This window comes from Panthera pardus, unplaced genomic scaffold (genome assembly GCF_024362965.1).
Source record: "Panthera pardus isolate Hobbes unplaced genomic scaffold, ASM2436296v1 HiC_scaffold_20, whole genome shotgun sequence".
Classification (NCBI taxonomy): Eukaryota; Metazoa; Chordata; class Mammalia; order Carnivora; family Felidae; genus Panthera; species Panthera pardus.
In genome coordinates, this window is record NW_026526766.1 from 830,885 (window position 1) to 846,087 (window position 15,203).

A 15,203-nucleotide genomic window follows, 5' to 3' on the forward strand; every position below is an offset into this window, starting at 1 on the left:
TGAAGTTGGAGCTTAACCGACTGAGCCACCCGGACGTCCCTCCTTTCTTTTTCTTTGGAATCAGCTTTATAGTTTTCTGGTTTTTTACTCCCTTTCCTTTTCTTTTTTTGGGATCAGGGTTTTATTTTTTTCTCCTTTTTTCCTAGCTTACTTCAACAAACGAATCAAAGCACACCTATTTAAAGGCCCAAACACTCCCCCACTGCAAGCAAGGGGGAGCTCTGCAGAGCACTGACCAGTGGGAAAGAGCAGCCAAAGCACAAGAGCACAATGTACACAGCACCCACTCCTGAACTGCAAAGCCCTGGACAGTGTATGACCCCTTTAATATAGCGGTACTCTCAGGTGCAGGAAACACAGCAAGCTTTTAAAACACGCAAAAACAGAAACTTAGCCAAATGAGAAGACAGAGGAATTCTCCCCTAAAGAAAGGTCAAGAAGAAATCACAACCAGGGACTTACTCAAAACGGATATAAGCAACATATCTGAACAAGAATTCAGAACAACAGTCATAAGACTACAAGCTGGGCTTGAAAGAAGCAAAGAAGACACCAGAGAAACTCTTGCTGCAGAAATCAAAGGCCTAAGACCTATTCAGGATGAAATAAAAAAATGCCATAACTGAGATGTAAAACAAACTAGATACATTGACAATGAGGCTAGAAGAAGCAGGGGAGAGACCAGGTGAAATAGAAAATAAAAATAAAATCATGGAAAATGATGCAGGTGACAAAAGGAAATTACTAAATCACGAGGGGAGAATGAAAGAACTAAGTGATTCAATGAAGTGAAACAATATCCATATCACAGGAGTCCCACAAGAAGAGACAAGAAAAAGGGGCAGAAAGTTTATCTGAATAAATTATACCCAAGAACTTCCCTAATCTGGGGGTGGAAACAGGCATCCAAGTCCAAGAGGCACAGAGAACTCCCCTCAAAATCAACAGAAATGGTTCAACACCAAGACATATCATGGTGAAACTGGCAAAATACAAAGATAAAGAAAGAATTCTGAAAGCAGCTGGGGCAAATGGGCCTTAACCTACAAGGGTAGACACATAAGGGTAGCAGCAGACCTGTCCACTGAAACTTGGCAGGCCAGAAGGGACTGGCAGGAAATAGTCAATGTGCTGAATAGGAAAAATATGCAGCCAAGAACCCTTTATCCAGCAAGGCTGTCATTAGGAACAGAAGGAGAGATCAAGGCTTTCCCAGACAAACAAAAACTGAAGGAGTTCATGACCACTCCACCAGGCCTGCAGGAAATTTTAAGGGGAACTCTCTCAGTGGAGAAAAAGAAAGAAAGAAAAAAAAAAAAAAGACCAAAGCAGCAAAGGCTACAAACGACCAGAGACTATCACCAGAAACACCAAATCTACAGATAACACGATGGCACTAAATTCGTATTATGCAGGGCCCAAATGTCCATCAACTGATGAATGGATATATACATACATACACACAGTGGAATACTATTTGGTGATCAAAAACAATGAAATCTTGCCATTTCCAATGAGGCAGATGGAGCTCGAAAGTGTTACGTTAAGCAAAGTAAGTCAGGCAGAAAATGACAAATATCTTATGATTTCACTCGTGGAATTTAAGGAACATAGCAGATGAACATAGGGGAAGGGAAGAAAAAATAAAAACAGAGGGAAACAAACCATAAGACTCTTAAGGGGCGCCTGAGTGGCTCAGTTGGTTAAGCGTCAGACTTCGGCTCAGGTCATGATCTCACAGTTCATGAATTCAAGCCCCACATCAGGCTCTCTGCTGTCAGCTCAGAGCCTGCTTTGGGTCTTCTGTCTCCCTCGGTCTCTCAAAAATAAATAAACATTACAAAAAGAGAGAAACTCTTAAATACAGAGAGCAAACAGGGTTGCTGGAGGGGAGGTGGGTGGAGGATGGGCCGGGTGGGTGACAGGCATTGAGGAGGGCACTTGTGATGAGCACTGGGTGTCATATGTGAGTGATGAATCACTGGGATCTACTGAAACCAATACTACACTGTATGTTAGCTAACTCAAATTTAAATAAATAAATTTCAAACAAACAAAAAAGAACTGATTGTGAAATCTGTCCTCTTTTTCTGGATTCAGGAAGGTGGAGGCAGACGGGGTGAACGCAGTTCACTGGGACCACATTTCTGAGCCAGATGGGAGAAAGCTCGTCACACAGGCTCCCCGCCCGCCCAAGCCCGCTGAGGGGCATCCAGTGCACAGAGCAGCACCATCCACGTGGAGCGGGACACAGAGGGCACAAGGCCGCCCACATACGACAGCCCTGCTTCTCCACACACATCCAGTGCTCGCGAGCCTGGACCCCCCTGGACTCTCGCACACACATACCACCAATGAGGACATCCCCAGGGCTGGGGGCAGGATGAGGAGGAAGGGAGATGACAAGGAGGACCCGAGGGGGCACATTTCCAACACAGGCCACACTGAGCTCTCCTCCAGATCTGGGCCAGTCCTGCTCCCACCCCCTCCACGGAGGCCCCGACTCCCGCCAGCAGGCGACCCTGGGGCCTCAGGGAGCCTGCAAATGGCCGTGCCCGTGCTGATGGCGAGGGCTCCGTGTGCAGAAACCTTCCCCCACCCAGCCAGGATGCGGGGTGATGAGCCACAGGACTTTGAGAACTCACCGACTGACAAGATCTGGGAATTAGAAGTTCCCTGAATGATCCACGAGCAAAAGCACAGGTGTGGCCACCCCATCAGAGATGCACAGAGGTACCCCAGGGACACAGCCCAACGGAGTCAGGGCCATCCTCATCCAGGAACCAGAACTGGGCCCAAGGCCGCCCAGTGCTCAAGGAGCTAATGTCTCACACTCCAGGGGTCACAGGATGCCACACCTGTGGAACGAGGCTCGGAAAAAGGACCGCAGGACTTTGCCACGGCAGCCCCAGCCCAGACACCCTCACCCGCAAGGTCACAGAGGCGATGCGCCACGGGTTCACTCAACCCAGTTTGGACTCCCACTGGCCCCACTGCTCAAGTGCCTGGAAACAGAAGCTACTCTTACCTTAAATATCTTTAAGTTGTTCTGAGCTTCCTGTAACAAGCTCCTCAAAGCAAAGTGCATTCTCTGTTTATTCCTACGACGAGAAGACACTACTGACAGGACTGCAAGCCGCCTGTGGCTCAGGGGCCCTGACTTGGGGCATGGGCCTGGGAGCGGCTGCCAGAAGCCTCAGGCTCTGTGGGTCCAGGAGCCACATTCCCCCAGCCTTCCTCAGGGAGGCTCCCCATCACTGCCCCCCGTGCCCACCCCACTCTCTAGCCCTTCCTGGTGGTAACATCTCCCCAGCCATCTCCTCCCAAAGGTCACCCGAGGAGGCAACTCTGACCCCGGACAAGAACCGGGAGCCCTGCCCAGCCCCCCGCCCCCACCACCGCAGAGAACGCCCCCCCTGCCCACCCCACCCCCACCCCTCACAGAACACACCCCACCACCACCCCCATGGAAGGTGACATAGGGACAAAGGAGAAGTGTTCTCTTACCCTGAGTAGAGATCGAGGGGGCAGTATTTACTTATCTGCTTCCACTTCCCGGTTGCCACCTGTTAAGAAAGCGCCAAGCGGTGTCAGCGACTGACGGGAGAGCTGAGGTGAGCACAAGGGTGCTGAAGGTCACCACCTCCAGGTGCCCACCGGCACTAGTGGGGGCGGGGCCTGGCTCCAACCCCAGGAAACCCCAGCCCTCCATGGGAGCAGGGCAGCTGGCAGCAAGCACCTTTCCAAAACGACAAACCAGTCTCACAAAACGGTCGGGCTCAATTCTGGCCACCGGATGAACAAATCTTTAAACTTGTAATATTCAGGAAGAGGAGGGTATGGCTAACAAGCAACTTCACGTTGTTGGGGAAAAGACAGATCGGCACAACCTTTTGAAAGTCAAGTCGCTGGTTTCCGTCAAATTTTAAATGTGGGTACCCCCGGACTTTGGCAAACCTATGAATGTCACCAGGTCGGGGACGTTCAGGGCAGCCTAACTGTAACAGCGAGGTCTGGAAACAACTTTGCAGTGCGTCCGCTCTCACGGGCCAGCACACAGAAAGCCACTTGATACGTGAAGGAATGAGTAAATGACATCCAGCTAACAGAAGAGGTAAAGGTGAAAATCACCAACATTTATTCAAGGAAAAAAGCAATTCAGGTGAGTGGAAGTGATGTTACTTTACTTAAAAAGAAAAAAAGAAAAGAAAAAGAAGTGCATCCACAGGTAATATCCAGACACGCACTGGAAAAGCCTTGAAGGATACACAACAAATAAATCTCCAGGATGAAGAGAAAAAGGCAGAGCGACTGCATGTGCTGAGACCCCATATTTGCTTTGTGAAGTTCACACGTACACATGTGAGTGAGCACATGCTAGAACACGGGTGGGGAAGGCATCATCTCAGGCCCCCAGGAGAGCACGTACATTGGTGTTGGCACAAGTGTGGAAGGATGTGCAAACTAACAACGTGGGTTACCTCCGGGAAATCGGGTGACCTAATTACTACAGTTCCTACCGTATCAGTTAAATGAACAAAGAAAAAAATAGCTCTTAAAAATGAACGGTGACAATGAACACCATCTCCCAAAGGGAGTGGCTCACATACCTTCTTTTCCCTAAGAGACTAGAAACTTGTAACAACACAAAGAAAAGATGGGGTGAGTCAGCAAAAATGGTGGTGGTGAAGACCTCTGGAAATTCTCTCCTCCATAAGGGCAATGAGAAAACTGGCAAAAACTGTCAGAATCAAAACTTTCAGAACTCTGAAAATTAACCAAAGGCTTGCAACAATCTAGGGAGCGTTTATTCAAGAAAAAATGGCCAAATCTAAGAACACTGAGCTTTGTGGCATTTTTTTTAACTTTTTTTTCAATGTTTATTTTTGACAGACAGAGACAGAGTGCGAGTGGGGGAGGAGCAGACAGAGAGGGAGACACAGAATCCAAAGCAGGCTCCAGGCTCTGAGCTGTCAGCACAGAGCCTGACGCGGGGCTCGAACTCACAGACTGTGAGATCATGACCTGAGCCGAAGTCGGCACCTAACCGACTGAGCCACCCAGGCGCCCCAGCTTTGTGGCATTTTTAGTGCTCTATTCCCAACCCTCTCTCCAGCTCCAAGGAAACCCTAAAAACCAACAACCCCAATCCTGGTGAAAAGGAAGTCTGGCAGCCACCAGGGGAGCTGAACGGGGCAGGAGTTTCTCCAAAGCCTCATGCCCAAAGAATGGTCGTTATATGACCCATCTCTGGGACTCCCATCTTCATTACCTCAGAGCCGAGCAGGTGCAGAAGGGGCGTCCTCCCAGGGGCATTTGTGAAGCACGGTTTCACTGCACAGCTACCTGAGAGAGTGGTAACAGTCATGGCAAACAATCAGGCTTAGCCTAATGCTAAAATGGAAAAGCTGAATAATGAGATGTACACAGGGCTCTAGAAGGCCATGCGCAGGCTCTAGAAAGACCTTCAAAGGCCCTCGCTTTCTGTTGATCTAAGGCTCTGAGGAACTGAAGGCTGAGTGCAGCTGCAACTGCCATGCTGAGTGGTGACGGCGGTCCCTGCGTGCGTGCGGAGCCCCTCGGCAAAGACTGCTTGGTTCCAGGCATTCAAGAAAATCTTAGTGCCGAAAGACCGTCAACCAAGAGCTCTTCATCTATTAAACTATCCTTTGGAATGAAGGAGCAATTCCGACACTGCCAGGCAAACAAGAACTGAAAAAAAAAAATTGTCGTTAGCTAACCTGCCCTACGAGAAATACTAAAGGGAACCCTTCAGGCTGAAATGAAAGGGCACTAAACAGTAACTTGAATCCACATGAAGAAATAAAGAGCACCAGTAAAGGAACTACACAGGCAGGTAAACAGAGAAGACCATGAATTTGTTTGTGACTTTTTTATCCCATCTCCTTGAAAGAATGTCCGCCACACGGTAGGAGGCAATCGGTAGGAGGCGATCGCCAGGAATCTGCAGTAACAAGCACGCTATGGACAAAGACTAACTTGTAAGGGGGGAGGAGCAGAGCCTTCGTACACCGGTGAGATTAACCGGTATTAACTGAGCCAGACTGTTCAGCTTAAGGTGTTCAAGTAACGAGTGACAAGACAGAAAATTAACAACAAAACAGAAGACTTGAACCACACTATAAACCAACTAGACCTCACAAACATCTATAGGACACTCTACCCAACGACAGCAGAATACACATTCTCATCAAGCAAACATGGAACATTCTCAGGGAGACATGAAGTCATGCAAATGTTCTCCAGACTTGGTGGAATAAAATTAGAAATCAATAGCAAAAAAAAAAAAAAAAATGGAGAAATTCACAAATACAAGAAATCTAAACACATTCCTAATCATCAATCAGTCAAAGAAGAAATCAACAGGAAAACCAGAAAATTGAGATAGAATGAAAATGCAACATACCAAAATTTATGGGAGGCAGAGAGCAGTGCTTACGTGGAAATTTATACTTGTAAACACCTATATGAAAAAGAAGAAAAATCCCAAATCAATAACCTAATTTTCTACGCAAACTAGAAAAATAAGGCCAACCTAAATCCAATGCAGACAGAAGGAAGGAAATAGTAAAGATGAGAGCAGAGACAGATGAAATGGAGAACGGGGAGAAAAATGAAGAAAGTGAACAAAACCAAAAGTTGTTTCTCTGAAAAGATCAACAATTACTATAATCCTTTCGCCGGATCAAGAAAAATGACTACAAACAGAAATAAAAGAAAGGATGTTACTTAACCTTGCAGAAATAAAAAAAGAATTTTAGAAGAATACTATGAACAAATCAGATGAAATGCACAAATTCTTAGAAACACACCACACCAAAATTGAGTCAGGAAGAAAGAGAATCTAAACAGAATAGTAAGAGTGGCACTAAATCAGCAACCAAAAATCTTCTGACAAAGGAAAACCCAGAACCAGATGGCTTCACTAGTGAATTCTAACCAAATGATTAAAGAAGAATCAACACCAATACTGAAACTCTTACCAAAAACTAAAGAGTAAAGAGAAGGAAACACTTCCTAACTCATTCTATGAAGCCAGTTATCACCCTACCAAAACCAGACAAAACATCACCAGAAAAGAATACTTCAGGCCAATTATCTCTTAAGAAAAAATCCTCAACAAAAACTAACCTAATTTAGCAGCATATTAAAGGAATCATACACCTATAATGAAGTGAGATTTATCCCAGAAATACAAGGACGGTTCAGCATACGCAACCATAAGAGACCACATTAACAGAAAGAATAGCACACTTTCCGGTCTTCTCAGTTGACACAGGGCAAAATCTAACATTCTTTCACGATTCACAAAAAAAAGGGGGGGGGGGCAAAAAAACTCAAAAAGATCACCTATGGCCAACGCACAGAGAACATCACACTCAGTAGTGAAAAACTGAAAGCTTCTGCCTAAGATCAGGAACAAGATAAGGATGTCCACTCTTGTTTCTACATAAAATTGTACTGCAAATTCTAACCTGAGCAATTAGGGAAGAAAATCAAAGGGCACCCAGATTGCAAAGAATGAAGTAAAACTATCCTTATTTGCAGATGATCTAATCACACATACAGAAAACCCTGAGAAACCACCACCACTACCACCAAAAAAAAAAAAAAAAAAAAAAAAAAAAACCAGAGCAAATAAACAAGTTCATCAAGTGTGACAGGATAAGGTATCAATATACAAAAAAACAACTGCATTTCTCCCCTCACGCCCATTAGAATGGCTACTATGAAACACAGACAAAAAGTGTTAGTGAGTGTGCGGGGAAAGTGGAACTCTTAGGTACCGTGGTAGGAATGGAAAATTGCACAGCCGCTGTAGACAGCAGCGTGGTGGTTCCGTGTAATTACAACCGGAACCACCACATGACCAAAAATTCTACTTCTGGATACACCCTCAAAAGAATTGAAAGCAGAATCTCCAAGAGAGATTTACACACCCACGTTCACAGGAGCACTGTTCACAAGAGCCAAAAGGCAGAAGCAACCCAGTGTGTGTCACTAGAGGAATAGATTAAAGATGTGCCATACACATTCAAGGGACTATTATTCAGCCTTAAAAGGGAAGGAAATTCCGACATATTTCACAACATGGATGAACCTTGAGGACCTAAGTGAAATGAGTCAGTCACGAAAGAACAAATACTGTATATGATTCCACTTACGCAAAGTAGCCACAGCAGTGAAATTCAGAGACAGAAACTAGTACGGCAGCTACTGGGAGCTGAGGAAAGGAAGAAGTGTGAGTGATTTAATGAGGACAGAGTTTCAGTTTGGGAAGATGAAAAAGTTCTGGAGACGACGGTGGTGACGGTTGCACAACAACGTACCTTAATGATTAAGATGGTAAATTTTATGTGTATCCTACTACAATTCAAAATATATATATATTTAAAAAACCAATTATATTTCTATGCAATAAACAACCTGAAAATGAAATTAAAAAAAAAAAAAACCATTTACAACAGCATCCAAAATACTAAAACACTTAGGAATAAATTTAACAAAACAAGTATAAGGCTTTCACGCTGAAAACTATGAAGTATCACTGCACGAAATTAAAGACCTAACCAAATGGAAAAACATCCCGTGTTCATAGAACATTAATACTGTTAAATCAAGGTGGCGATACCTCCCAAATTGATCTGCAATTCAATAGAATCCCTACAAAAACTCCCAGCTGGTTTATTTGAGGAAAGTAAGAAGCTAAAGGCATCTAAATTGGAGAAAAAAAACCCTCTCTTCACAGATGGCAAGATCCTATACGTAGAAAATTCTAAAGAATCTGTAAGAAAGACACTCAGCAAAGTTGCTGGGTACAAGATCAACATACAAAGATTAGTTGTGCTTCTATACACCAGCAATAAACAATCTGAAAATGAAATTAAAGAAGCAATTCCATTTACGACCGTACTTAACAACATCCTAAAAGAATATCTAGAAGTAAATTTAACCAAAGTGGTAAAAGACTTGCACGCTGAAAGCTACAAAGCGTTGCTGGAAGAAATTCTGAAAGACCTAAGTAAGTGGAAAGACAACCTGTGTTTGCGGACTGTAAGTCTGAATGTTGCACTGCCCCAAGTGATCTACAGGTTCCTGCAATTTCTGTCAAAATTCCAATAGTCTTTTTTTGCAGAAATGAAAAATCCAATCCTCAAATTCAGATGCGACTCTAAGGAGTCCCAAAAAGCCAAAAATCTTGAAAGAGAAGAACAAAGCTGGAGGACTTGGACTTCCTGATTTTAAAACTGACTACAGTGGAGAAACGGGAACCCTCTTGCACTGTTGGTGGGAACGCAAACTGGTGCAGCCGCTCTGGAAAACAGTTGGAGTTTCCTCAAAAAATTAAAAATAGACCTACCCTATGACCCAGCAATAGCACTGCTAGGAATTTACCCAAAGGATACAGAAGTGCTGATGCACAGGGGCACTTGTACCCCAATGTTTATAGCAGCACTTTCAACAATAGCCAAATTATGGAAAGAGCCGAAATGTCCATCAACGGATGAATGGATAAAGAAATCGTGGTTTATATACACAACGGAATACTACTTGGCAATGAGAAAGAATGAAATCTGGCCTTTTGTAGCAATGTGGATGGAACTGGAGAGTGTTATGCTACGTGAAATAAGTCAGGCAGAGAAAGACAGATACCATATGGTTTCACTCATATGTGGATCCTGAGAAACTTAACAGAAGACTGGGGGGGAGGGGAAGGGGAGAAAAAGTTACAGAGAGGGAAGGAGGCAAACCGTAAGAGACTCTTAAATACTGAGAACAAACTGAGGGTTGATGAGGGGTGGGGGAGAGAGGAAAGTGGGTGATGGGCATTGGGGAGGGCACCTCTTGGGATGAGCACTGGGTGTTGTATGGAAACCAATTTGACAATAAATTATATATAAAAAATAAAAACTAAAAACAAAAATAAAATCTTTAGCGGCACTTAAAAGAAAAAGAACTTAAGAAAACTGACTACAAAGCTAGAGAAAAAAAAAAGTGTGATAGTGGCAGAAGGACAGACATATAGGCCACTGGAACAAAACAGAGAGCCCAGAACTAAACCACCACATTTACAGCCAAAAGATCTTCAATAAGGAAGCCAAGACCATTCAGTGGAAAAAGGGCAGTCCTTTCAACAAACGGTGCTGGGAAAACTGGAATTAAATGCAAAAGAAAACTGGACGCTTACCTCACTCCATGTATAAAAATTAACATAAAATCGATCAAAACCTTAGAGCAAAAGCTTCGCGACCTGGAATTAGACAATGATTTGACTATGACACCAAAAGCACAGGCAACAAAGAGAAAACAACATATACTTTAGTGAAATCAAAAATTTTTGTACATCAGAGGATGTTATCAACAGAGTGTAAAGACAACCGACAGAACGGGAAAAGATACTTGCTGATCACGTATCTGATAAAAAAATTAATATCCAAAATATATGCAGAACCCCTAAAACTCAACAACAAAAAATAACCTGATTCAAAAATGGGCAAAGGACTTGAACCAACGGATCTCAAAAGAAGACATGCAAATGGCCAACGAGCACGTAAAAGGTGTGCAACATCACTAGCCGTTAGGGAGACGCAGGGGAAACCACAGTGAGGCACCGCTTCGTACCCCGAGGACTTCCTACAATCACAAGCAAGCACTGAAGATGTGCTGAGGATGTGGAGAAACTGGAACCTTCAGATGTTGCTGGTGGGAATACAAAATAGTGTGAGAGCCATGGGAAATAGCTCGACGTGTGCTCGAAACGTTTGCTCCAGAAATTTCTCTCAGACCCAGCAATTCAACCCAGAAGAACTGAAAGCCGTGACTCAAGCACGAACATGCACACGCACGTTCACAGCAGCCGAAGGGTAGAAACAACCCACATGACCATCAGGAGACGAATGATAAACGAGGCGTCCCCAGACAGCGGAACAGCGTTCAACCGCGCCACAATGTGGACGAACCTCAAAACCGTGACACTCGGGAAGAAGCCAGTCACGGGAGGCCACCGGGTATGGGATTCCATCTACAGGAAATGTCCAGGGCACGTCCACAAGGGCAGGTGTTGGCCCGGGGATGGCGGGACAGGGGCCTTAGGGAGTCACTGCTAACGGGGACACGATTCTCTGTGAGCTCATGAAATTATTCTGGAATTCGAATAATGACGGCAGCACCGTCATGCGAACTTACTAAAACCCACCGAACTATACACTTCACGTGGGTGAACTGAAGATATGTGAGCTATACCTCGATTTGAAACAAAGCGAACATGAACTACTTGCAAAAGAAAAAGTAAATCAGATCAGAAGTATCTGTTTTTTCACTCGTCGGGTGACTCCGGGGGGGTCCCACCATGGGGCCAGCGCCCCCACCCGAGGCTCTGTGCACAGAGGCCGTGGGCCGGCCGCGCTTCTCACCTTGAGGTGCTGGTGCATGCAGTAACGGCACACTTTGTGCTTCACCTCGTGCGTAACGTCACCGGAGAAAGGAATAAACCCACATTTTGGCTGCAAAATAAACAAGTAAGGAAGAAAAAACTGTTTAGGGACAAATCACATACCTTTCAGGGGACAAGATAATGGAGGGTGATGCCCGGGAGAATCAGGTATCACATCCCCCAGAGTCGCTATTGTCCACGGCCCCGTGGGGAGCAGACACCTCCCTCATCACATCAACGGCTCTGCTGCCACAGAATCCGAGGCCAGAACCCTCACTGGGGAGGCCAGAGGTGCCTCAATCGCTGACCAGACGGACAAAGTATAACACACCGTGACACGAGGTGACAGCAATGCCTGGAGGAACGGGTCTGCCCCAGCTCCCACCCAGCAGAACCCTCGCTCCCTCCGCCCCAGCTCCCACCCAGCTCCTAACAGCGGAACCCTTGCTCCCTCGGACAAGACGGAGCGAACGGGAAGCCCCTCGGACAACTGGGAAGCTCCCAGGACATCTGCTGCAACACTGGCTGCCTTTCGAAACCACAGTTCCAGGGCAGGACTGTCAGGACTCAGTGTCGGGGCTCAGAAGGCTGGCTGTCATCTGAGACCCCGGGATGCTCACCCTCTGAAGGGACAAGCAGAGCAGCCAGGGTGAGCCCAAAGGCCCCGCCACAGAGGTTCAGAGGAAGGAGATAAAACGATGGCCTGGGACACCCGGGAGGCTTCCCTAGGGACACGTGGGCGCACTGGGCAGCAGAGATGAAGCCAGGGCCTGGCCCTTCTCCAGGGGTCACGGCCCTCTGCTGGGCGCACAGACCAGGGCTCTGAAAGTCACGCAGGCTTCTGTGCCTCTTCCTTCTGGTGGCCACCGGCCAGGGCCTGCCCCCGGCTGGCTCCATGTCCCAGCAGCAGGCACGGGCCCACATCTGAAGGCCTGGCCAGCGGGGAGAACCGGAGCAGCAAGGCACAGGTGACAGACGTCAGGAGCGGGACGCAAGGCGAATGCACGGAGTTGGGGGTTGGGAGGAGGCCACGAGGCCCGGGGGGGTGACCTCAGGAGCTTCTGTCGCAAAGCACGCCCCAGGCAGGCGGCCCGCACATTTACAACCCGGACCCCTGTTCCCTCCCCTCCCCGACCAGCTCCCCTCGATAAAAGTTCACCTTGATCTCTACACACAGAATCGGCCGGTGCTCAACAAAACGGTAAGTCTGAAGTCGGGCTAAATTGGGAAGGCACAACGCGTAGCCACTGAGGGTGTCCAGGTCCTTGTCACAGCGGGATTCTGAAAGACAGAGCCGGGGAAAGACCGGAGGATCGGCACAGAATAGAGGAGACAGCCCATAGCGACTCGGTGGACTCCTGGGAGGAGGGGCCGGCCCTGCCCGAGAGAGGCCTTGGCCTCGGGCTCCCGGGAGGCCCTCGAAGCTTCAGGCCATCCTGCCTGAGGAGTGTCCCTGCTTATCTAGGACTCCACCTCCAGGCTGCTGCCACTCCTCCGGTGCGTGGTCACACCTTGTTCCAGGAGAAACGGGCACTGTGCACCCAAGTCGCACAAGCAGGACGCCTGGGAGTTCGCGCTGGGTCTCTCAGATGGCCGTCTGGGTGTGACCGAGTCCCTCAGTGCGTGAAGCCGTAGCCATGAGGACAACAGGGAGCTCCAGGTCCTTCTGGCGAATCATCGGACCCGGGGTTGTCCTGGGGACCCCGAAGGTGCAAGCATCCTCAGAGGGAGGGGTGGTCTTGGGGACCACCCCATCTCTGCGACTCCCCCTTCCTTGCACGACCAGTCCTTCGGGGCCCTCCAACACCCCCGCTTCCTCAGCGCCAACCGCACCACACGCCTCCAGACCCCAGGGGGCGTCAGCTTTCCTCTGTTCACATCAGGAGGCCAGTTTCAAGTCGCCCTTACGACGAGGACCGGTACTTAGGACTGTCTGGTAGGACCAGTTTAACTGGTAATTAAAATGATGACGTAGAGCCTTAGGGCAAGCGTCAGACCGCCCTTGTCTAAAGGAGAGCAGCCGAGGGCGCCTGCGCGACTCAGTCGTTAAGCACCTGACTTCGGCTCAGGCATGAACTCACGGTTCATGAGTTCGAGCCCTGCATCAGGTGAACACGAGCCCTGGTGGAGCCCCACTTCTCTCTCTCCACCCCCCCACTCACTTGCGCCGTCTCTCTCTCTCTCTCTCTCTCTCAAAAAAAGTAAGAGAATAAAAAAATAAAGGCGAGCAGCCAAAACCCAGTCCTGGCTCTGGGGCGGCTTCCCCTCGGCAGCCCTTTCCACACTGGGGGTCCTGCTCTTCACAGCGCCCCAAAGCAGGGGCTCCCGCGCACAACCTCCGCGTCTGCTTTCTCTTTCCTAACCCCAGGATGGGAGGCGGGCCTCCGGCACACCTGAACCGCTTGTACCAGGAGGGGGCAGGACCGGCCTCAACACCGGGGACGTCACCCCTGGTCTCTGCCTGGAAGGAAGAGCTCTGACGGGGCTACTGTCGCCACCACCGCGAGCAAGAGCGGGAAGGCGCGGGAAGGCGCGGGAGGCCGCGGGGAGAGGCCGTCGCCCACGGAGACGCACGTCTGTGCGCTTCCCGCAGGGAGTAAGCGGGCACGTGGATTCTAGCGGCCGGGAGCAGGCCCTCCCACGGGCCCTGCAGCCACCCTCCCTGCCTGGAGTCCCTCCTCTTCTCCCAGGTGCGCTTCCCGGGTCACACACTGTCTGCGACCACCGAGCGTCTGGTGCCCAGAATCGTCTTCGTGAGCTCGTAGGACTTCTACCCGAGGGTGGCGTTTCTGGCAACAGAGCTGCTGAAAACAACATCTACCCAACACAAGTCACAGGTCAAACTCTTCTCAAATGGAATATCTAAGTTACCAACAAAATGTAGAAGCCGGAACGCTTACCTGGTCTTTCAGACTGTATCTTTAAACAAAGCTGTTTCACGAAATCTAAAGGCAGCTGAACCACCTCCTGTGAGAACAAATACAACATACTCAGTGCACCGCACGACAGTGGGAATGGACCTAGTGCCGCAGAACCGCACACGCTCAAAAACAGTTAAAATGGCACACCTCATGCTACAAACACTGTATCACATTGAAAAACCATTCAGTATGCGGATTCAGGAATAAAAGCTGCTCTATTATTTAAAGGACACAACCAGATGAAAGAGACGCGACAGGCCGGCCTCAGAGCACTAGCTCCCACAGTGGGCGAGCCACCCCGGCCACTGTGACCGGGAACCGAGGGGGGTGTGCTCACCCGCTGGGAGAAGCCATCGGAGCCCCCGGGAGCTCGGGGAACAGCCAGGGGAGCGCGGGGAACAGCAGATGTAGCAGTCCAGGCCCCCACGTGGAACTACATTTCTTTACACAACTTTAAAGCCCCAATTTTATTTTTTTTTTATTTTTTTTTTTTTTAATATTTTTTTTTTCAACGTTTTTTTTTATTTATTTTTGGGACAGAGAGAGACAGAGCATGAACAGGGAGGGGCAGAGAGAGAGGGAGACACAGAATCGGAAACAGGCTCCAGGCTCCGAGCCATCAGCCCAGAGCCCGACGCGGGGCTCGAACTCACGGACCGCGAGATCGTGACCTGGCTGAAGTCGGACGCTTAACCGACTGCGCCACCCAGGCGCCCCAAAGCCCCAATTTTATAACGAACTCTATCTTGGGCACCCTGAACACTTGGCTACATTTTACCAACCCTTGATTCAAACTCCTGAATCAGCGTGAACCACGTCATCCTGCC

At 48.2% G+C, this 15,203-nt stretch overlaps 1 protein-coding gene across 2 annotated transcripts in view; it reads right to left on the reverse strand.

Moving 5' to 3' along the window:
• The window catches only part of LOC109257883 (inositol-pentakisphosphate 2-kinase), a 127,548-nt gene that overhangs the window by 22,914 nt on the left and 89,431 nt on the right, over positions 1–15,203 (reverse strand). For both annotated transcript variants that reach the window (XM_053907691.1, XM_019434288.2), the window contains 5 exons: positions 14,356–14,422; positions 12,615–12,736; positions 11,436–11,525; positions 3,508–3,566; positions 3,029–3,101 (listed from right to left, as the gene is read on the reverse strand). In XM_053907691.1, the coding sequence (XP_053763666.1) occupies positions 3,029–3,101; positions 3,508–3,566; positions 11,436–11,525; positions 12,615–12,736; positions 14,356–14,422 (411 nt within the window). The remainder of the gene's footprint in view (positions 1–3,028; positions 3,102–3,507; positions 3,567–11,435; positions 11,526–12,614; positions 12,737–14,355; positions 14,423–15,203) is intronic.